This window comes from Rhododendron vialii, chromosome 10a, assembly GCF_030253575.1.
Source record: "Rhododendron vialii isolate Sample 1 chromosome 10a, ASM3025357v1".
NCBI classification, from domain to species: Eukaryota; Viridiplantae; Streptophyta; class Magnoliopsida; order Ericales; family Ericaceae; genus Rhododendron; species Rhododendron vialii.
Genome location: NC_080566.1, coordinates 26,052,766 through 26,076,257, shown reverse-complemented (window position 1 = coordinate 26,076,257; position 23,492 = coordinate 26,052,766). Strand labels below are relative to the sequence as shown.

Here is a 23,492-nt window from a genome sequence, read left to right as displayed (position 1 = left end):
CAATTTCTAAGTCATGAGTAGGGTATATAGTTCCGTTCATGATTTTTCAATTGTCGTGACCCATACGCTACCACTTTCCCCGATTGCATCAAAATGCACCCAAGCCCTTCTTTCGAAGTGTCACAATAAACGGAGTAGCCAACTCCACATCCGGGCACAGTCAAAACAGGCATGGTAGTCAACTGCTTTTTCAACTCTTCAAATGTTGTCTCATATGCGTCACTCCAAATAAAACGTGTCCCCTTTTGTGTCAATCTAGTCATAGGTGCCACTAGACGCGAAAAGTCTTGGATGAAACTGCGATAATACCCTGCCAAACCCAAGAAACTACGAACCTCGAACACATATTTTGGTCGCTGCCAATTCATAACGGACTCTACTTTCCTCGGATCAACGGACATTCCACCATTCGAAACCACGTGACTCAAGAATTTAACAATGGAAAACCAAAACTCACACTTACTAAGCTTAGCATACAAACGGTGTTCTCTCAAGAGTTCAAGAACGATAGTAAGATGAGATTGGTGTTCATCCTCCGAATGTGGGTATATAAAAATATCATCTACAAAAACAACCACGAAGTGATCAATGTAGGCACGAAAGATACAATTCATTAAGTCCATGAAAGTAGCCGGCGCATTCGTCAACCCAAAAGGCACAACTACAAACTCGTAATAACCATAGCGCGTACGAAAAGCGATTTTCAGAATATCCTCTCTCCGGATCCTTAACTGATGATAACCGGACCTCAAATCGATTTTAGAGAAACAAGTCGCACCCTAAAGTTGATCAAACAAGTCGTCGATTCTAGGCATTGGATATTTATTCTTAACGGTGACACGGTTAAGCTTATGGTAATCGATACACAAATGAAGTGAACCATCATTCTTCTGTGTAAAAAGTGTCGGTGCTCCCCACGAAAATGTGCTCGGACGAATAAACCCTAAATTTGTCAATTCCTGCAACTGGACCTTTAATTCCCTAAGTTCGGTGGGAGCAAAACGATAAGGGGGTACGGAGGTTGGTGCGGTACCAGAAAGCAACTCGATAGTGAACTCGACTTCTCTCTTGGGATGTAAACTGTGTAACTCCTCCGGAAACATCTCCAGGAAATCGCAAACAACAAAGGGCAACTCCCCACGCACAGACACATCCTCATCCAGAGTCAAACTCGCCAACAAAAAATAAACAGACTCCTGCTTTTGTGACCCACACAGATACGGCTACAACGGTTCCCGACGTTCTCCAAAGAACTCAAAACAAGCACCCTTAGGCAGACAAATACAAACTCGATGCTTGAAACAATCGATGGTGGCATGAAACATAGATAATCAATCCATTCTCAGAATAAGGTCAAATCCTGACATTTCCAATACAATGAAATCAAAAGTGAAATGGCGATCATGAATGAGAAGTTCGTAGTCCCGACAAATACGATCCAAAGGTGTCCAACCCCCTAAGGGTGTCTCAACAAACAATGGTGGACTCAAGTTTTGAGTTTCCAACTCCAAAGCACACACAAAGGATGCAACAATAAATGAATGAGATGCTTCAGAATCAAATAGTACTTTAGCAAAGGAAATTGAACAATAGAAATGTACCCTTCACAACCGAAGCCTCTGGAGCTTGAGAAGTGATTGGAGGTGGTGGAATAGTAGAAGTGATGGCAAACGCCCTTCCTTGAGTAGTCTGGTTCTGAACAAATCCTCCCATTTGCCCCGAAGCCTAAGAAGGAGTAGAAGAACTCGTGTCCCTTTCATTCTGAGGGCCCTAAATGGTAGTGGTTTGACGAAAATGTGGCTGTTGCAGCCTCCAGGTACCCCTAAACGATTGCTGACCAGACCAATGTTCCGACCCCGGCTGTTGTACTGAACCCGACTCACTACGAGTGCCTCCTCCTTCTTGAGGACAATTTCTAGCAAAATGGCTAAAGTCACCACACACAAAACAAGCCTTTTGCTGACAATTTGCACGAATGTGACCCGATTGACCACATCGGTGGCAGGTGACTGATGGCCTAGAAAGAGCTCCCGGAACCCTAGAAGAAACGGTGGATGCCCTAACACTCCATTGGCTTTGAGTTGCTGAAGACGACTCCCTTGGCCTATTCCTCCCCTGGCTTCTAAAAGTCTCCGAAGAACTAACGATAGCGGCCGGTTGCCTCGGTTCCCCAACTCCCCTATTTCTCTGAGACTCCTTCGGTATTTTGACACTCCTTGCGCACTCAACAACCTCAGAATATCTCATCTTGTGCTGAGCCACTACGTTCACCTCTTTATAGAAGAATGCAAACCCCTCTCAAAGCATCGACATTTTCTATCCTCGGTTGCTACTAGCTCGGCAGCAAATTGTGACAAGGACTGAAACCTCAACGCGTATTTAGAAATGGTCATATTACCCTGCTCAAGCTTCTCAAATTGATCCCTCATTTGGTCACGAGATGAGTCCAAAAAATACTGACTCACAGGTAGATCCTTGAATTCGGCCCACGTCAAATTTTCAACATCGGGCTCATTCGCTTGAGCCGTGGTCCTAACTGCCCTCTTCGCGTCCTTCCGACCCTCTAAAATAGACTCCCACCATTCCCCGACCTCTACGACAAGTTGAATAGCTACGATACTCATCCGCAGGTCATCTTCGGTAATCTTAAAAGCGGTGAAATTCTTACGGATTTGCGCCAACCAGTGGTCGGCCACGAAAGGGTTACTACTTGCCCCATCAAACAGAGGTGGATTTAGACTACAGAATTCTCGCATGGCTATTAAGGCCTGGCTGTCTGCATTATCCCTAGGAGGAGGTTACATAAGAATAGCGGCTGCAAGTGCCGTGACAATATCCCTACCAAGAGGGTTCTGAACATTCCGCACCATCGGATCCAGTCCGGCCCCCAATTCCGCATCCACATGCTGGCTAGCCTCGTCTTCTAATGGCTCCACACGACCACGACTGTGGCCATGACCACCCCTATTTCCAGCTCCACCCTGCCTATTATTGTGTCTCAGAGGCATCTTACTACAAGGATTAAGAGAGAAAACTATTAACCGCAACATATTTAATATGAGGTCAAACCCCAAACTTTTCAACATGGGTTAACAACTCTACGCCACTCTACGATAAGGTAAATACAATGCCACATAATTCTATGAATATCAATCATACAAGCACTCACATGTCATGTAAAAAGATGCAATGCTTCTTCTTCTTCTTCTTTTTTTAACCCACGAGATTAAGTCTCCCCACGGTTTCGAGGTATTCTAAACCTAAGCTCTGATACCAAGTTGTCATAACATCGATTTTCAACATACATAATAATGACTTTTGATGGACGAACTCTCTCAAATACACACTACTATACCCCAAAAGATACTTCATTCCTAGAATTTGCAAATTAAGTTCAAAGGTTACATCCTCACCTCGACGGCCCAAATTAACATAATACTTATACTAAAGGAATGATTTAAGAGTTTACAGTCATCCATAGTCAAAACGATAATGATAATTGAAATTACAATTACATCTCAAAAGGGTTTTACAAAAAGAAGCTAAAGTAATTTCCCGTGTTAGTTTTCAGAAGAATGATCAAGCATGCACTCCATGCATGTCCTGTCAATGCCCTTGCAGTGTACCTAAAAATGATAATAGCATTGAGCGAACACGCGCCCAGTAGAGAATTCTATACTCATGCTATATGTCAATGAGATGATCATGCGTCAATAGGAAGATGTATAGACAATAAATCAAGAATTCAACGTGATCAATGAGCATACAAAACGACAAGCCGAAAATGAATCAATCATCTAGTTCTCCGTCGCATTCAAGGTGTCCCATGTTTCATAGTTATTAAGTCTTTTGCTCTAAGTGCACATTTCGGGTATTTGGGATCCCGTTCATCCCTTGCCGGTCATCGCACCAATAGGTGGACCTGTTCATTCCTTACCGGTCATCCCACCAATAGGTGGACCCGTTCATTTTGGGTATTTGAGACCCTGTTCATCCCCTACCGGTCACCACGTCAATTGACCGGCTCGTTCAAGTTTCTTTAAACCGTTTCATTACTCATGTCATCAATTCTTATTACATCACCAAGTCACAAAGTTCACAGCTTGCATTTGGTGTTCGTGTGAGCCATTTCAATCATATTCCTCACATAAAGTGTCTTAAGTTCTCGGTTCGACATTCGGCAATCATATACATCAAACTATCGTCATACTTCCCCTTAAATGTAAATTAACGTTTTTGAACTCATAAAGATACATACCACCACTCACGGAAACAAACCACGACATTAGAATCTGAGAACAAGAGTTTTCACAAAAATCTGCGGTGGCTACGGGTAGGACCAAAAATGGACTACGAGTAGCAGAACAAATGTTTAGTTTCTGATCACTGGCTACGGGTAGGACCAAAAATAGACCACGGGTAGCGCCTGAAAATTTCAGCGCGACATACAGTTTTCAAGGGCCAATAATACACTTCAAACAACGATCAAAAGCGAGATTTAGGCACAAATTCAACTCATCAACGCATAGAACAAGTAAGAAATCCCTACCTCAAGTCAAAGGTCGAAACCCACTTGGTGCTTCGCCGCAACCTAACCTCTTAGAAAGGTTCACGCCCCAAGCGTAGGGTTAGGTCATTGAAAGCATTATAACCGATAGGACCAGAATCGTTCCCACAGAGATAATCTCTATAGCTAATTCGGATTGTAGATGTAAGGGTTTGCAGCGTTTAGGCGGCCAACTTTTTGTTTCGCTTTGTTAGGTGAGAAATACCCTTACGATAAAGACTAGAAAATGAGTTTGGACTAAGAATTAAAGCGGCAAGGCGTTGGAGTTACTAACGCTTGTAACTTAAGTCATCTAACCATTCTCAACGAAAACTCAGTTGAATCGCACGGCATAGGCTATCAACCGGAAGATTTAGCTATGAAACCATTAAAGACTAGATGTGTAGTATGGAAAACGATTGAGCTCTTTCATTCTCTTGGCAAACACGAACCGAGACATCACTCCGGAACCATGTGAGCAAGCACATGATCACCGGAGATTAATATCGGCAAGTTTTGTTACATAAAAGGTGAACCCTTCTCATTTTACAAGCCAAACTTCAAGTCTCGAATTGAGAAATGCAAGATTAACATAAATCACGAGGCGTTATTCACCCCATGGCCGAGCCTAATCGACTACTCACACATAATCAAAAAGACTAGAAAAAGAGTTAAGAAAAGAAAACATGATTCACCGATAAAAACTAAAATAAAGTTGATTTTATAGAAGATCCAAACTAAAGCTACAACATTAATACTTGAGAATTAAACATACAATCACTACTTACTTGAGTTGTTGAGGAATTGAAGACAAAAACTTGAAGTAAAACTATGAAACTCTTAAAGCATAAAAGACTTAAAGTATAAAAGATTACATAATGGCCAAATATGGCATAAAAGGCTATTTATAAGCCTTACAAATCAGCCCTACAATATACCAAAAAGCGCTTAAAATATCCCAAAAACATACTAGAAGTAGAAACTTTTCATAAATGGAAGGTTGAAAAATTCAGCATAAAAGTGTTGATCGAAAGACATTGGTACCGGTACCTAAATTTTGTGGTATTGGTACCAATTAACCTGTCTTTCATATTAGCAAAATGGTACCGATACCATATTTTTTGAGGTATTGGTACCAATGTGTGAAAACTGCAAACAGGTTCAGCTTGGCACTTCAGGCCTTGTGGTGTCCCGACAGCTCTCCGATACTTCAATACTTGATCAACGGGACTTAACGGAAGTATGCCATGTGGCCTTGGTCTCTTGGATACCCTCGAGGGCTATCCTCGATGCATTTGCATTCCTTGCTAAGTTTTGGCACGCCCCTCGCCATTCTTGACCACCAAGCGTCCACTGAAGCTTCTTGCAACACCGTTAGGCTCCAATGACAATGAAACGTATGCCGCCGGGCACTTGAACTCTTGGTTACATCCCGGAATGTCTCTTGGCGATCAAAACTGCCTTATTAGCATGTTTTACCTGAAACACACACAAAAATACCTTACGTGCATTATGGGATAAAAACGACAACTTAAATGCATAAAAGTTATAAATTAGAGGATTTAAGTCCCAAGATTATACAATCTTGGGTGCTAATCACACCCCTAACTTGAACTTTACTAGTCCCTAGCAAACTAAAACAAAATGTATTTAACTAAACTATGCAATCTTCCCGAGATTCAAGATACAAAAACTATGCTTAACTACTATAACTAGGCAAGTGTCCAAAACATCCCTTCAAATACGAGTACATGCAATCCACGCACAAACATGCCATGAACTATGATGAACAAACTATGCCATATTAGAGCAGTCAAACACATATGCCTCACAACGAGTTTCAACTCCAAAACTCACAAAGATACGCTCTTATTCGACTTTTCATACAATAAGATACAAGATACATCCCATGACAAGCGCTAGCGAGTAAATGTAATAGCCAGAGACAAAATGTCACGCCCTCGATTTTTAACATAATAATAATAACTTTTTAAAGGAAAACCACCGCGGTATACTTATAATAACCCAAAAGACTTTCTCATATTCATTTATTGAGTACGATCAAGTTCAAAAGATTACAACAATGGCACTCTGGCCCCAAAGTTCTAAAGTTTAGGCAAAGATAAGTTAAATAATTACAATACTTTTAAACCAAGGATTTAAATAAAAATTACAATTTATGTCTTCCCAAAAGAGTTTACAAAGATATCTAAGTTGTGTCCTTGATGTTCACTTTCAAAAGGATGAGATGATATGCACGCCAAGTACTCCACGCTAATGCTCTTGAGTTGTACCTGAAAGAATGGTAGGTTTGAGCAAAACACATGCCCAGTAGAAAAATCTCTACAAACGTTATATGCAAATGAGGAGATTTGAACATAAAAGAATGAAGTCAGAGACAATGATAGAGAAAGCAACCATAGTAACTTCATGAAGGAACTCAAGGCTCAAAGGCACTTCACTTGTCATTATTCCGTATATTAACCATCTTTTATATGTCATTATTGATCAACTCCATCTTGCACTCTTCTATAGTTAAAGACTCACATTCCGGGTCTTTAAGACCCCGTACATTTCCTGTTGATCTCCAATATGAGCTGAAGTAGCTCTTCCACCATTAACATACCGAGTAATGAACTTAAGAGATTTTTCGGGTCTTAGGGCCCCATATATTTACAATACATTTTCGGGTGCTCATGACCCCATACATCCAATTTACATTCCGGATGCTCATGACCCCGTACATCCATTCTACATTCCGGGTGCTCATGACCCCGTACATCCAACTACAATCCATTTTCATTGCTTTTCAACATATGCATCTCTAAGGTTCTGATAGTACGATTACAAATATAAAGAAAATTTGATATCAATTAAACTGTCTACATACCAATTCATATTTCCATTTTTATTTCCAAACTAGTCTTCCCAACTCACTTCTCGTACTACATGGCATCAAGGGTCAGGTCCTCGTATTTCGTCTTATGGTTTATCCATCCTCCTATCCAATCATTCAATCTTATCAACACCCACGTTTAGTTTAAGCATGTTCACTCCATCTATCTTAGCACCTCACATTACCACTAATAGTTAAACGAACGCACCAATAAGACATTAGGACGATAATTCGTTCAATATGATATTTGTGTTCAACGCGATGAGAACCAACGAATGAGGATGATCAAGGGATCATTAGAGTGCAAAAAACTATGTTTGGAAGTGGTTTAGAATAGTTAGAAGTGATCAGAAACCAAAACGGTGAAAAATGAAGCAAAACAGCAAATGCTGGAGATAAGCAATAGGTATCGATACCTAACACAAAAGTATCAATACCTTTTGGCTGAGAAGGATTCCAGACGCAAGGGTATCGATAATAAGGGCCAAAGGTATCGATAACAAGTGATTTTCTTGGTTTTGAAACACAAAGGTATCGATAACAAAGCCAATGGTATCGATAATAATGGCTGTTCGAGCAGATTCTAAGTAAATTTTCTTGGGTTTCAACTACAACAACAATTACAACCATGGGCACGATTTTATGCACAAAACCAACTCAAAAACATATAAAGAGTGAGAGAAATCCCTATCTCAAGTGTTAAAGCTGAAACCCAAGGATTCCCCAAGCCCTAGAACTTCAAACTTCGAAACCGAGCCAAATACGATATACCGAGCTTCTATCGACGCGATACGAGCTCCAATACGTAAAGAGGTGAAGGATTTGAGGTTGATTGATGAAGGGTTGAAGTTGTATTGGTAGATTTTTGAGTGAGAGTGAGAGAGATTGAGAGAGAGCCGAGAGAGGGGTGAAGGTCGGGAGAGATGAGAGAGTGAGAGGAGTAAAAATACTCCTCTACACACACACCCACACTTTTATACTAGCATCCACACAAATTGCACTTACACCCCTCTTCTAACAATCTTCCCACAATAACCCCAAATCATACAAACTTAATAAATTTCACATTTTTCTCAATTTCTAACATTTATGAAACCTTTAAATAATATCTGAAAAATACGGGTCCCTACACAAAAAGCTACGCATGCTATCAAAAGAGCGCTAAGAAAGAAAGAAAAGCTAATTATTGACAAGTGTTAAAAGACTAGGAATAATTCATACTCAAAAAATAATAAGTATTGATTATGCATCAAACGGAGTTAATTAGCGTATCAAAGATCAACGGAGGACTTATCAGCTTATAACGACCTTGGATACAAAGAAAAAAGGGACTACAAAAATGTAGTAGCCATATACTTGCATGGTTCATCTACCCTTGGCCACTACCGACCCTAAACTATCCAAGGCATGGCCACATATCAGCCAAACACCAAACAAAATTACGAAGAAAAACTAAAGAACAACTACTAGATAAGTCCTACAAAAACTACTACCACCGACTTAACAACACATAGTCGTCATCCTCATCCAGCTCCTCATGGTATTGAGCCTCGAGTTCTCCCTTTCCATCGGACTCTTCCTCATCCGGAATGTAAGCTAGCCCGAAGGTCACACCAATCCTCTCATCATAGTATTCAACCCTCATTTGAATATAATTTTGCTCTTTCATAGCATTTCTTTGATTTTTCTTTGAGGAATAGGGTCATTTAAGGTGAGATTTGTAGTGAGAGAGATTGAGGGGCCAATTTTGAGGACTTTGGAGAAGGAGATGAAAATTTGGGGCTTTACCTTTTGTAGTGGGAAATGAGAGATAGGGAATCACATACCAATTCTTTGCCTTTTGCATCCCAACCACTTCTATCATATTCACACCACTCCAAACCTCCTTGAATCATTGAAAACTATAAACACACAATCCTCCAAACATCCGGCTACCTAAGTTTGAACAATGGAAGAGACTCGGACTATGGTTCAAAACAAGGACGAGGTGACTCTTATATGGTTTAATCAAGCAAAAATACCTTGAATCATTTCTTAAGTACGCTAGAAACTCCAACAAGATGCATGAAAGATATATACACTACTCAAGCATGAACAAAATGTGTTATTTACGCAAGTGCAGGAAATGAAAGCAAAAAGCATGGGATGCTTAAGAAACGAATCTCTACTCTAGCGATGCACAACGCTTGACTTGACTTTTAGGCTCAACTTGTTCATCAATGTTCATGTATATGCATGTGACATGGATTCAAACACAAAACCAAATTTGACGGGATACATGACTCTTGTCATATTGACACAATTGAGCATAATTAAAGTATCTAGTAAGCGAAATCACTACTAACAAGGGAGGATTGCAAGTAAGAGCAAAAAAATTTAAATTTTAACAAAAACAAAAAGAGATAAGTCTCAAGAACATATACAATCTTGGGTGCTAATCACTTGGCTTGAGCAAGCCCTAGCTCTACAAAGGTTGAAACCAAGCAAGATACACCTCCTTTGAGCTTGAACGAACGAAATTCGAGGCCTAGAACACTTGAGGATGTCGATTTTGTGGAGGGTTTGGGTGGATATGGAGCGGTGGAGTGAGTTTGTGTGTGTGAGAGAGAGAGAGAGAGAGAGAGAGAGAGAGAGAGAGAGAGAGAGAGAGAGAAACGTTGAGAAAGAGAGGGGGTGTGTGTGTGTTATACATGCACTCCCGTGTATATACCACTATACAAATAAATTACACAAGTACCCCTTCTACTAACAATGTCACCACATTAACCCCACATCAAATAAGCACCACACCTTTCACATTAAATCCATAATTTAACATTTACTAAACATAGGAATTGTTGTTATTAAAGAAAAAAAAATAAGGGTCTCTACAATCATATTACGCGTTACAAAATTATATACGTATTAAATCATTGAAGGTTACACAAAATAAAGAGAATTTATTTTGATCATTATGGTTAATGATATTTAATTCTAATTATGTACCGATACACAGTGGTATTCTCCAAAGGGGGAGAGTCTAAAAAATAAAAAGAGCCAAACACATGTTTTAGAGATATACTACATGTTAGAGGGATAATGGAATTTCGTAACAGGGTTTTAAGTCTCTATTTTATACATATTGGGCGACTCGGATCGTGACTAGTGTTGTGAAATTTTAATGTACTCGCAAGCACATGAATCGTATCGAAGCATATGCATGCAAGTGTGAGGTCGAACCCACAGAGACTTGTGAGTTTTTATAGGAAAACAAAATAAACTGAAACTGATTAAACCCTAATCTAGTTAATAAAAGTTGTGATTGATTTATAGACTAAAAATTTAATAAACAATGATAAAAAAATTAACTAAACTATCACAGCAAAGTAGTGGAGATTACGGTTGAGAAAAACAATTAAGGTTTTGGAATCCACACCCATAAATATTTATCAATGAATCTTACGCAACGATTTTTCCTTTATTTCTGCACAATGATTTAGAAGATAGTCTTAACCACCGTGGATAATGTATCGTTAAGCCTTTTTTTTATTTATAACAAAAATATGTTCCTCCTCTGCTTCGCAAGTTTAATTAAGTCAAAATCATCAACTGTATCTGCATAAAACAAATCGCAGTAGATATCTCGTACTTAAATATTATCTTTAATAAACCAAACAAGTCAATTAATAGGGTGATATCAAATCATGGAAAAAAACACATTCCGATTGAATCTATATCCGAGTTTCAACCAAATTAATTAATGAAATCGATCAGAACAATAAACTATGAAAACACGCAGGAAAAATCAACTACATCTAACCAATCGATAACAAAATTCATGAGGTTTCATCCTCAACTCCAGTTTAGAAGTTTAGCCTAATTAATAACATAGATAAAAATAGAACCTCAAAAATTATTCTTTTGCTCTTTCTCCTTCTCTGTTCCGAGCCGTGGCCTAGCTCCCTGTGTTTTTCCTTAAGAACCCCCTGTTCCTATTTTTATAGATACATATATATACCGACTGCCGAGTAGTATTTGCCTTCCAAGTAAAAGATTCTTTTCCTAACCAAAACTCTCCTTATTCAGTGATTCCATTCCTTATGAGTTCCCTTCGTTGTATTAATATATTGGACTCAAGTACGTACATCTACCTAATAAAACACAAGGGTGTAGGGGCCACACAAGCACAAGTTGAAAGAATGACTGAAATTCATTTGATCCAAAGGTTGACAAGGAACTTTGCAAATGTAATGTAAGTGCCCACATTCTTTGTAGTAATTGTGCAAAGAAACTTTGCAAATATAATGTAAGTGTCCACATTATTTGTAGTAATTGCACAAATGCCATCGATCTTCCAATTCCAAAACCCTATACGGAAATTGATAGTTCTTTGTAGCTAGCTTAAAAGTTTAGTTGGGGAGTGCCATAAGCATGAGTAATTCTCTTTCGTGCCACTAAGAAGAGAATTACATACAACACACTAATGAATTGATTTAGTGTTTGAGCCACTAGCTAGCAAAAGTCTTAGACACGGACAATTCCAACCGGAATGCGTAGTGCAGTAGGCATGACAAGCACTAGTAGTATATAGTTTGCCTAATTAGCTTCTAATTACTCTTCCTCACTTCGGCAATGTCGATCACGTGCACGCCAATTTCCTTCTTAAGCGGATTTAGCTTTGATGCAATTGCTTAGGCCAAATATATAATAGATGGACCAACCACTGGGAATAATTTCATTACGAGCTTCGCTTTTCGAATCTAATGGCCGAACTATAAGCTATTATAACCTTTTTCCTACAAATTAATAATTCAAAATAAAATGATCAAAAAGACAATAATTAGTCCAATTAAGCACGATTAAGAACTACCAATATGCGATACAGGTATTTCTACATGTCAATATTTTGCGCTTATCAACTAGCTCTCTTAATCATTCTGTGGTTGTAAACATTGGATGAGGAATTAATGATTGTGATTGCTTGTGTTAAATCTTGAGACTAGTATACTTTTTCTTGCTCGGCAAATCAAAACAATTTGATAAAACTCGAAAGGGGTACATCGAGGGAGAAAAACAAAGATGAGCTTATACTTGTTCACCCACAAAAACACGAAAACACAAAAACACAAAAAAAAAAAAAAAAAGCATCCAACAAAAAATTGAATGTTACAACAACTCAAATCTAGCCTAGAGTTTCAATTTACGAATTCCATCTAGAAAGCTTTTAAAATTCTCCACATAGTACACCTTGATTTCGAACTTTTCTTCCATCCACATAGCACCCTTGTTTTGATCAGATTCCCTACCTCACTAACCTAGCTACCTTGTTGCATTGTTGAAGATGAAGTCATTCCTCACAAGCCACATAGAAGAATATTAGCCTTAAGACAAAGCTTTTAGCACGACTCTCATTCTCACGTGCTAGATCAATCTTTCTTATTCTCTATTCTTTTGTACTCACGAACGTATTTTATGTGTAAAATTTTGATAATCTTATAATCTCAAATAATTGTCGTGCTAAAATGATAAATTTAAACAATAGTTCTAACAATGATTACAAGTCCTGCCTGGCAAAGTGCAAATACGTCTAAGAAGAGAGTGCAGTGGTAGATAGTAGATCAACCATGAAAATGGGCAAAATGTCTTGTCCATAAGTGGACAAACCCACCCTTGTTGCTAAAACACAAGCAAGTCAGCATGCACCTTTGTAGTCTTTATTTACAGCTACAGATCGGGCAAAGACCCTCAAGGAAATATGGTTAATTGTTTAATTTGGCTTGTTTTAAGGATGAGAAACTGGCTGCAGAAAAATCACATAATTTAATTAATTTTGTTTAACAGCTGGCCGGAAGGGGCCGGCCAGCATCAGCCTTGACTTCTTGGAGTGTTACTTTTGTCTTCCATCCATTTGTTTTAACAAAAGCATTGCCTAGAAAAAGCTTTTTTGGGTTTTGTATGATTTTTCCAACTAATCCACTTGTCTTTCAAAAAAAAATCCAAAATTCTACTTGTTGCTTCCAGTTAATGTGTCTATGGGACCTGTCTGGGCACGGCAGTTAATCATTCTATATATTTTTTATTTTTTTGTTACACAAGAGGGCCAAGGCCCTAAGAAAAAAAACCTTTGATACAATAGCTCGATAAGCTCCGAGACCGTTGCAGTCATTGCTCAGAACATCCAGCACCTCCATTGAACTTGATCAAACATTTGTTCTTTTCGATCTAACTAAAGACCCAACCCAGCTAGTATGTGCACAACCATTCGCTTCCCTCTAACCAAAAGTCACAAGTCCAACTCGTTGATCTCATTGATTAACATGATGATCTGGTTGTAATTAGGATCAAAGTGATGCTGATTCGAAATTGCACAGAGTCACAAGTCCAGCTTTTTGGTGGTTGTTTCTATATTTTCATGGCTTCTCTATTTCAGTCCCTATAGTTATAGATTAGTTTCAATTTTGTCTTTATATTTTTAAACGTTTCCATTTCTACTTTAAAGTTATTGGTGTGTATCAATCTTTTTTTTTTTTTTAATACAAAGTAGGCTTTTGAATTTGTCGTCTCCCTCACACTTTCTATCTTTCATAAAATGAAATTAATTAGGAATTGCAACAAGAAAAAAACATTTACGAATAGGACATTTTAAAAAATGTGGTCCCGGTGGAGTTGGAGAAAACTACGTACAAGCTAGACTGCAGCCCTTAATTAAGACTCATAGGGCTCGTTTGGAAGCCACGCTGTGAAGGTGTATTGTAAAATACACCCTTTTAATACATGGGCCATACTTTATTGCGTGGTTTGGGAAGGCTTTCTACTGGGGGGATTCCTCAAACGCCCGACTCCACAACCCCTCCTAATACAGGCTGAGGGGGGATTAGAGATGGCTAGGGTTTGAGGTAGTGTTGTCGAATCCCCCCTAATCTCGGACGATCTTACCCCTCGTAATCCCCCTTTTCCACTCTCCAAGCTCCATTTTCTGTTCGCAGTCTTCTCTCGGTCTTGTTCGAAAGAGAAGTGTGGCGATTTGGGTGCTTTGGTGGATTTGAAGTTCGATTCATCAGGTAATTCTTGTTCTTCGACTTTTTCCTGTTTCTGTTGATTTTCCTGTACGAGTTGTGTTGATTTATCATTTCTGCAGTGTTTTGTTTGATTTGGTTTGTGAGTTTTGTGGGTTTCGACTCCCAGGTACCATTTCTGTCGCAACTCTTCTCGATAGTGTTTTTGTTCGAAAGAGAAGAAGAGGTTTGTGGTGATTTGGGTGCTGGTTGATTTGAGTTCGATTCACTGAGGTATATTTCTTCCTTGTTCGATTTTGGAGTGTTTAGGGCTCGATTTTGTACTGTTTATGTTTGATTTGTGTGTTGGTCGATTAGAGTTCGATTCATTTGGGTGCTTTGGTCGATTTGGTTGAATGTTCTGTTCTATTTTTTGTTAATTTTTTTTCGGCAGTGTATTTGTTCCATTTGGTATGTGGGTTTGTGGTTGTGCTAAAAAGTATTACCAATCTCCGGTTCGTACCGTTTGTTTGCAGCCGTACGCACATGCATTATATATGACTGGGGTAGAATGACATGGCAAGAATGTAGGGAGTGTCCTGTTTAACGACGATTAGTAAGGCTTGGTTGCTTATTCTTATCCTTGGATCAGGGCATACGGAGATCACATAAATACACATTGAAACTAGCAACCATTCTGCACCATACGCCTTAAAAAAAAGGGTGTAAAGCACTCTATAGGGCACAGGGAACACTGGAAAGTTTAAGATCCATCAGAAGACATAGAAACAAATTATTTTCTTTTGACCCTAGAGAAAATTAATACCTTCAGGAACATTTGGCAGCAGGTCTGCCATCTAAGTGGTGTTTGGACACTACAACACAATTGGGATGCTGAAACCTCGTGTCTCATTGGAGAATTTAGTGGTAAATGATTTGGCAACATAGTTAGAAACCTTGCTTGGGCTGCCATGATATACTACATATGGCAAGATAGGAATTATAGAGCTTTCAAGGCATTCATCGACCTTTTCCCACTGTTTTGGATAAGATTTGTTTTGATGCATGTATCAGGTGCTCCCAATTTTTATCAGTAGAGCAAACTCCATTTAAAACCATGCTTTAAAGCCATTGGCAAATCCCCTCAATAGGATTTTTGCCTCAGCTTAGCTGAGTTTTTGCTTTTTTGGATGATATGCCTTCTTCATTCTTGTAAGATTGTTTTCCTTAATGAATTTCTCATTCATCCAACAAAAAAAACAAAACAAATTTGTCACGAAATCATGATACTCAAATGACTTGAGTGGAACCCATTAACTGTTTGATCCCAAATAAACATAATAACCCATACGTATGTTGAAGCCTATAACTTATCCACCAAAACCTTTTGACTGGAGGGCAGAACAATATGAGCAAATGAACAATGCCACCAAAGAATCCTCAAGATTATAAATGCAGCCTACTGTTGCACTCGAAACATTTCACTTGCAAAAAATTATATTCATTATAATGTGGAGCTTGAAATAACAGTTACAAGCCTTTAATTAAGTAGTAAAAAGATTACCTGTATCTGTTCCCGGTTTCCATGAGTAATGTTTGAGATTGTCCAGCATGTTTCTTTCTTGATGCTTTTCTTATGATTATTTGTCAACAAACTCAACAAGCATGCAAGTGCACCATGTTGAATCATGCACTGTAGAAAAGAGGTTCTCATTATTCGATAAAAAATATCGCATAGCACTGAAAAGGCTTGGTTGCTTATTCTTTTTTTTTTTGTGAATTGGTTTGGTGGAGCAATTTTCGGAAATTCGTTTGGAATTTCTTTGTTGTGATACCACTGAAAAAGATGTTTTCAAATCGGGAAACTCTGAAGCAGTACGAAAATGATGAGTATTTTCATGATTGCTGGAAAACTTATTTGCAATGGGTTCTTAACAACTCAAAGGTTCTCATTTGCGTTGTACAAAAAAAAAGAAACTTAGGTTTTATGGTTTGCCAATCTAATACACAAGACATACATAAACAGAGATAGATGATTTCTGTATGAATCTCCACTGAACATCTTTAAGTTTAAATTGACATTAAGGGTTAGAACTTAGAAGTTGTTTAAATTGATAAGGAGGTGACAGTTTAAAAAAAATCGTACCCTACTGTTGGTCTACCGGTGAAGCAGTTTTTTTTTTTCATGTCTACCTATTCCTTTTTTTTTCGTAGTGAATTGGTTGTTTGTTGTCATGTCTATTCATTGTTACTTTTAGGATCCAAAGAATAGGTTTTCATTAAAAACCCTAAACCTTGTAAGTGCTTTTTAGGATGCCAAGATTAAATAGGAAACAAAAAAGGAGAAGAGAAGAGCAGGAGGGATTCATGGCATTACATACCTTTATGAATGCTGTCATTGGAGTTTTTCGTTTGTACTTGTTCATCACGTCGACGATTCGCCGTCGTCGTCCGGAGTTATCTCCGAATCCGGACTTTTACCAGACGCACGTAAACAACATCAATAGGCTTGTAAGGGGTAATGACGTGGACTGCCACGACCAATTGAGGGTGAATAGGCACACTTTTTTTAGATTATGTTGTTTAGTTAGAGGTGTTGGGTTAAGGGACTCACGTAACGTATGTCTTGAGGAGAGGGTAGCAATATTCTAGTGGGTCCTCGGTCACCATACAAAGCAAAGGCGTACAAAATTTCATTTTTACAGGTCTAGTGAGACAATAAGTAGGCATTTCAATATTGTACTCCAAGCTGTCTTGCGCCTTCACCGAATGCTCCTAGAGACGCCCGAACCTGTACCTGCTAACTATCAAGACACTAGGTGGAATTGGTTTCAGGTATAGTCGTGTTCAATTGTTCCTATTTCATCCATTCTAAAGCTTTCCTCTAGTTCGCCATATTCACTTAACGTTACTCTTGTCCACATTTGTTAGAATTGTCTTGGGGCACTGGATGGGACGTACGTGCCAGTAAATCCCTCGGCCGCAGACAGGGCACGATATAGGTCGAGGAAGGGTGAGATTGCTACAAATGTCTTAGGTGTTTGTACCCGGGACCTTAAATTTGCCTATGTATTGGCTGGTTGGGAAGGATCGGCCACTGACTCTAGAATTCTTGGAAATGCCATGGAAAGACCCCACGGTCTTAGAGTGCCCCGTGGTATGATCCATATCCTAAGTTGATGTTTACTTTGACTCCATTAAAATTATCCACCCATCAATGTGTTGTCTTCCATTGGTTACAGGACATTATTACCTTGTTGATGCCGGTTACACCAATAGGGACGGTTTCTTAGCACCATACCGTGGCCAACGGTATCACATCAACATTTGGAGGCAAGGTCATTTGCCAACAACCAAAGAGGAGTACTTCAACATGAAACACTCCGCCGCTAGAAATGTCATTGAGAGATGCTTTGGGGTTCTCAAGATGCGGTTTGCAATCTTGAGATCGCCCTCGTATTACCCGATAAGGACTCAATGTCGTATCATGTCAGCATGTTGTCTTCTACATAATCTAATTAAGAGAGAGATGCCCAACGATCCAATTGAACACGAGTACACAGCGTGGGAACGAGCACATGTGAACGATGTCCCTGTTGATGATCACATTGCTACTGTTGAGAGTTCGAATCAGTGGACCGCGGGGAGGGATGCTCTAACGGCGGCCATGTATAACCATTGGTTAGGCAATGGAGGGGGACAAGTGGAGGGCATCATTCCTTAATTGTATTTCCGTTTTGTTCAGCCAAACATTGTAGTTGTACTATTTGGAACTTGTTTGTAACGTTTGTTTGTTTAGAACTTGTAACGTACTATTGTATTTCCCGGTGGTTTTCATAACCTAATGTTTAAGTTCGTACTTTTACAATTGCTGCACACTTTTAAATACATTTACAGCAATGGCAACACCCGAAGTGGAAGTAGTGGATGTGGAAGGGCCTTCAAAGCAAACACGTAGGAGTTGGAGGAAAAATGAGGAGGATGCACTAATGAAGTGCATGCTGAATGAAGAGGGGGACAAGTGGAAGGCCGATAATGGCTTCAAAACGGGTTACTTCACCCACTTGGAGAAGGAGTTACAAAAAGTGCTCCCGGGGTGCACCCTTAAGGCAAATCCCCACATTGACTCGAAGGTGAGGCATTGGAAATCCGTATGGGCTAAACTTGTTGACATTATTAGCCTAAGTGGTTTCGGGTGGGATGCTGTGAACAAGCGTATTGACGTGGAACAATCCGTATGGGACCCGTATGAAAAGGTAACTCCCGATGTTGAATTCTAATGCTTTAATTGAATATTAAGGCATGAGAATTCGTAGTAAGAGTGCAAATGTTTGTGTAGGCCCATTCGAAAAAGGTCAAAGGCTTGTACGGGAAGTCTTTCCCGTATTTTGAGGATTGGCAAACCCTTTTTGGCAAAGATAGGGCTACGGGGGCGGCCGCAGAAGATTATGAGGAAATGGCGCGCCCGGAAGTGGAGCCACACAACTCCAATGACTTCTATGAGTGTCTATTCGATGACTATGATCCACATCTCCCTAACACTCCCACAACTCCCGTAACTCCCACAACTCGCACAACTCCCACGGCTCATGCCTCACTCCTCACGGCTCATGCCTCACTCCCCATGTCCACTCCCCGTGGCTCAATGCCGGCGGCCAATGCCGGAGTTCCAAAGGGGAGGAAGAGGACAAGAATGGGTGAAGCGGATTTGTCCATCCATGCGAGCATGGATAATTTTTTCAAATCAAGCAGTAGCTATATGGAGAAGATGGCCAACTCCTTTGGCTATGACAAAGACCTATCCGCTCGACGCACGATGGTGAAAGATGAGTTGTCAAAGCTTGACATCACTTTGATGGAGAAGTTCAAGCTCAGTGCAATCATCGTGCAAGCGGAAAAGAGGGTGGACGACTTCTATGGCACTAAGCCGGAGGAAAGGCAAGCATTTGTGGAGGCCATCCTTGCCGGTGAGGTGTACGGGCCCATATAGTGCAGGTTAAGGAGTGAATGCCTTTTTGAAGTGGCTTAAGTACCATTATAAGTATGAATGGTACTTTACCTACTTTTTTTGAAGTGGCAAAACTTTACCGTCATACCCTTAATTAGGAGGCCATGTGTAAATGTGTAGTGAACAATGTGTGATGAACAATGAACAATGAAATGATCTTTAACTCTTGAATTTTGGTACATTTCATATCGAGTTTGGGAATGTAATATGAACTATGCACTATTAATATTTGGGAATGTAATATGAAGTTGGTTTGCATGACAGGTTTTGGCCAATGATGAAATTTTTAGTAGGGCAATGATGAATCGATTCAATTCTTAAATAAGGTAGATACCTTGGCGGGGTAACGTTAGTTGCAGCCATGAGTACCCTTATGATTCTTACCTATTGTCTGAGCCCAATCAAATCTTAAACTGTGCTTGATAATACTATGTCATGCTTGAGTGTGTGTGTTGGAATATAAGTGTCTTCTTGTTCTGCAGTTTTGTGTGTTGTTCAGTTTGTGTTGGACATTGTAAGTTCAGGTTGTAATGGCATATAAGTGGTGTTATGGGCAATGATGAACATTCTATGAGCCTCTGTCGGACGAATTTGGGCTGCTGTGATTTGGTTCTGCAATTTTGTGTTCTGTTTTTGTGTTGGACATTGTAAGTGCAGGTTGTAATGGCATATAAGTGGTGTTGTGGGCAATGATGAACATTCTCTGAGCCTCTGTCGGACGAATTTGGGCTGCTGTGATTTGGTTCTGCAATTTTGTGTTCTGTTTTTGTGTTGGACATTGTAAGTGCAAGTTGTAATGGCATATAAGTGGTGTTGTGGGCAATGATGAACATTCTCTGAGCCTCTGTCGGACAAATTTGGGCTACTGTGATCTGGTTCTGCAGTTTTGTGTTCTGTTTTTGTGTTGGACATTGTAAGTGCAGGTTGTAATGGCATATAAGTGGTGTTGTGGGCAATGATGAACATTCTCTGAGCCTCTGTCGGACGAATTTGGGCTACTGTGATCTGGTTCTGCAGTTTTGTGTTCTGTTTTTGTGTTGGACATTGTAAGTGCAGGTTCTAATGGCATATAAGTGGTGTTGGAATGGCATATAATTGGTGTTATGGGCGATGATGATAATTTTCTGAGCCTCTGTCTAGTTTTTTGCTGCTGTGATCTGGTTCTGCAGTTGAGTGTTCTGTTGAGGTTCTGATATGGTTTTGCAGTTGAATGTTCTGTTGAGGTTCTGATCTGGTCTATGAAGCACGGATACGGGATACGGATACGACACGATACGGAACATTGAACATTCTATGATTCTTTCAAAAATTTCATTTTAACCCCCGCCATATCCTAAACGTATCCTGCCGTATCCCCCACGTATCCATCGCGTATCCGAAACGTATCCGAAATAAAAAATATTTAATTTAAATGCAAGATACTTATTTTCCTTATCCGATACGTATCGGGGCGTATCGGGCGCGTATTCGTATCCTTCGCGTATCCGATACTCGTATGTGACTAGTTTCGGAGTATCCGTGCTTCATAGGATCTGGTTCTCCAGTTCTGTTTCTGTATGGTGTGTCTGGGTACTGTATTCTGCAGTTGAGTTTCTGTTTTGGTATTTAAGACTGTTATTTTTGGTATGTCAGCTGTTTTTGAGACTGCTGGTGTGTGAATGTGGGGCCTGTGTATTGCCATGCTTTGGCATAGGTAATGCTGGCCACTATGGAGTGTGGGATGTTGTGTTTCAGTGTTGAGCATGCCAATCCAGTTTTCAGGTTTCTGTTCTGCATTGTTTTCGTGGGCTGGTTTTTAACATATGGCTATGACGAAACTTTTTTGAGCCACCTATTCATAGTGAAGCATCTAAACGAGCCTTTGACTGCTGGCTGTTTCTACAGTTTTTTGTTGTTGTTTGCTGTGTCCAAACTCTTGCTGCTGCAGCATGTGGCTGCCTGTGTTCCAGTTGTGGTTCCTGCAGTAACATTTTTGGGACACTGTTGTTTTTGGACAGTGCATGAAAACCTGCAGTTTGTGGACTCAAACAATGTATTTTTCAATACCAGATGCTGTTTTTAGGCTGTTTTGTTGTCAATTTGTAACTTATATGTAGGCCATGATGATATAAAACGAGACAATTTGAGGTGAGTCACTTATCTTGACGGGACAAGTTATGAGGGCCAACAGTTCAATCACCGTTCGACAACATAATTTGTAGCCAAGTAGTGCACAGTGCCGGTCGAATATATCTGAGCCATATTTATTTGTAAGCATACTCTACATATTGTTTCACAATAAATATCGTTATTGTTGTATCCAACTAGATTTGCAATGAGAAGTCAAGACAAAGATAAGTCTTGGGTGGTTTTCATTGGCCGTAAACCGGGTATATATACAAGTTGGATGACCGCGGAACTACAAGTCAATGGATACGCGGGAAACTTGAAGAAAAGGTACAACACATTAGATGAAGCGGAAGAAGCATTGTTAGCATTTCATGAGGAAAGATACCGGCTAATTCAAGACATGGAGTTGGCCCGAACCAAACATCAATCAAATGACGGTGCTTCGACATCCACAAGTGCTTTGGAAGTTCAATACCAACCTAGTCTAACAACATACTTTGTTGTAATTTTTTTGTTAGGTTTCGTAAGTTGTATTTTATTGGCACATCTGTTCAATTCGGAGTAAAGTTGTAAGTTTTATTTCAAGAATTTGGACGAATTAGGTTGGGAACACTGTATAAGTTGTTAAAATTTCGTAAGTTGTACGTTTTATTTCATCAATCACGTTGGCATATTGTTTTTTGGATATTTTGTTCTCATAACTAACGTATGAAAGATATAAATTATTTAGTGGTTCAAAATTTCACTTCAAAACAATAGTACAATACAGAGCCCCAACAGAAGTACACCCTCTCACATCCATACATAAAACAAATTAGGAAGCCCATTAATTTATTCGTCAACACATTTATTATCACAACTTCAATTTATTCTTCCAATGGCCGCCTTAAACTTCGAACTTCTAGTTCTCCTCGGAAACAAAGCAATAGGCCCATCGATTAAAATGGGGAAATTGCCTGTCCCGTAAATGTCTCAGATGTCGTTGATCCTACATACAAAAGTTAGGAAAACATTAACAAAATTTACAGACCAATACTTTATACAAAATTGAAAAAACATTGAAAAGTACTTACTTGGACAAATTCATTCCAAATTTCATTTGCCACCACTAGCTTGTTTTCATTTGGATTCCACCCGAACCCAGGACGCCTAAGCATAGCGTCTAGTATACGATAATCACTCTTCCATTTCTTGATCCTTCCTTTAATATGAATTTCGTTTATACCTGCTTGAGGGAAAGAAACTCGCATCTCATTTTTAAGAACTCCCAAGTAGGAAGGGCGAAACCCTCCGTTGTCGGTTCGCCAAACCCCCTGATCTACAAGGCTCGTAAGGTTTGTTAACAATGCATCCTCCTCCTCCTCGCTCCAAGCCCGGCGTGCCATTGAAATGATGAAGAAAATAAATTTACGAAATTAGGAATTGAATATGAGATGTGAGATGAGATATGGAAAATGAGTGCTATTTATAGAAACTTTGATATAAATAATTTGTTGAACCTACTACTCACATGAATTCAACTAACACCCACATGTTTCCAACCACCATCTACTCCCCATTCATTTTTATAAATTTTGGTTTTTTAAAAAATGCATAAAATTTCGGTTGTATTACACATTTTTAAAAAAAAGAAAAAATCTCGTACTTTAAACATTATTAACTATTTTTATTCAACATTTTCAACAAATAACTAGTTCAAACATTTTAAAGAAAACTTATTTTATTTTATCCAAATAATCGGTACGTATTTTAACATTTTAAAATTTCATCAAGTTTAAAAATATTTCTCATAAATATAATAAAGCACTTAAAAACGAAATGTAAATATTTTATTTATTTTATATAATTCTTATTATATTAGTTAGGCACATTTTCACCAAAAAAAATATGTTGGCCACATGCAAATTCACCTAACAAAATTGTTGCACACTTTTTCAACTACCAAACAATATATTTTTG

General features: G+C 39.2%; 5 protein-coding genes and 1 long non-coding RNA gene across 6 annotated transcripts; 1 reads left to right on the top strand and 5 right to left on the bottom strand.

The window, feature by feature from the left end:
- Positions 1–11: 11 nt before the first annotated feature.
- On the bottom strand, positions 12–623 carry LOC131303056 (uncharacterized mitochondrial protein AtMg00860-like). Its single transcript, XM_058329847.1, has one exon. It carries the CDS (start codon positions 621–623, stop codon positions 12–14), a length of 612 nt encoding a protein of 203 aa, XP_058185830.1.
- Positions 624–779: 156 nt separating this feature from the next.
- LOC131303055 (uncharacterized) lies at positions 780–1,713 on the bottom strand. Its single transcript, XM_058329846.1, has 3 exons — positions 1,602–1,713; positions 1,377–1,549; positions 780–1,223 (listed from the first exon to the last, which is right to left on the bottom strand). The coding sequence occupies exons 1-3, from the start codon at positions 1,711–1,713 to the stop codon at positions 780–782; spliced, it is 729 nt and encodes a 242-aa protein (XP_058185829.1).
- A 57-nt stretch (positions 1,714–1,770) lies between these two features.
- Positions 1,771–2,247, bottom strand: LOC131303054 (cold shock domain-containing protein 3-like). The gene has a single exon (XM_058329845.1). It carries the CDS (start codon positions 2,245–2,247, stop codon positions 1,771–1,773), a length of 477 nt encoding a protein of 158 aa, XP_058185828.1.
- Positions 2,248–2,267: 20 nt separating this feature from the next.
- Positions 2,268–2,756, bottom strand: LOC131303053 (uncharacterized). The gene has a single exon (XM_058329844.1). The coding sequence runs from the start codon at positions 2,754–2,756 to the stop codon at positions 2,268–2,270; it is 489 nt and encodes a 162-aa protein (XP_058185827.1).
- Positions 2,757–14,235: 11,479 nt separating this feature from the next.
- LOC131303594 (uncharacterized) lies at positions 14,236–20,497 on the top strand. The gene is made up of 4 exons (XR_009192098.1): positions 14,236–14,482; positions 14,607–14,710; positions 19,689–19,889; positions 20,100–20,497. It is a non-coding gene; the product is annotated as an uncharacterized LOC131303594 (long non-coding RNA).
- A 1,766-nt stretch (positions 20,498–22,263) lies between these two features.
- On the bottom strand, positions 22,264–22,970 carry LOC131303593 (uncharacterized). The gene is made up of 2 exons (XM_058330539.1): positions 22,607–22,970; positions 22,264–22,521 (listed from the first exon to the last, which is right to left on the bottom strand). Exons 1-2 carry the CDS (start codon positions 22,916–22,918, stop codon positions 22,435–22,437), a joined length of 399 nt encoding a protein of 132 aa, XP_058186522.1. The 5' UTR covers positions 22,919–22,970; the 3' UTR covers positions 22,264–22,434.
- Positions 22,971–23,492: the final 522 nt, after the last annotated feature.

What these genes read in the sequence shown, in the direction of transcription:
- LOC131303056 (XM_058329847.1), bottom strand. Translation starts at nt 623, where the DNA reads ATGGACTTAATGAATTGTATCTTTCGTGCCTACATTGATCACTTCGTG.
- LOC131303055 (XM_058329846.1), bottom strand. Translation starts at nt 1,713, where the DNA reads ATGGGAGGATTTGTTCAGAACCAGACTACTCAAGGAAGGGCGTTTGCC. An exon ending in AGAGGCTTCGGTTGTGAAGG is followed by an intron (nt 1,550 to 1,601) that starts GTACATTTCTAT and finishes TTGATTCTGAAG; the next exon opens with CATCTCATTCATTTATTGTT. An exon ending in ATTTCACTTTTGATTTCATT is followed by an intron (nt 1,224 to 1,376) that starts GTATTGGAAATG and finishes GAACCGTTGTAG; the next exon opens with CCGTATCTGTGTGGGTCACA.
- LOC131303054 (XM_058329845.1), bottom strand. Translation starts at nt 2,247, where the DNA reads ATGAGATATTCTGAGGTTGTTGAGTGCGCAAGGAGTGTCAAAATACCG.
- LOC131303053 (XM_058329844.1), bottom strand. Translation starts at nt 2,756, where the DNA reads ATGCGAGAATTCTGTAGTCTAAATCCACCTCTGTTTGATGGGGCAAGT.
- LOC131303593 (XM_058330539.1), bottom strand. Translation starts at nt 22,918, where the DNA reads ATGGCACGCCGGGCTTGGAGCGAGGAGGAGGAGGATGCATTGTTAACA. An exon ending in TTTGGAATGAATTTGTCCAA is followed by an intron (nt 22,522 to 22,606) that starts GTAAGTACTTTT and finishes TTTTGTATGTAG; the next exon opens with GATCAACGACATCTGAGACA.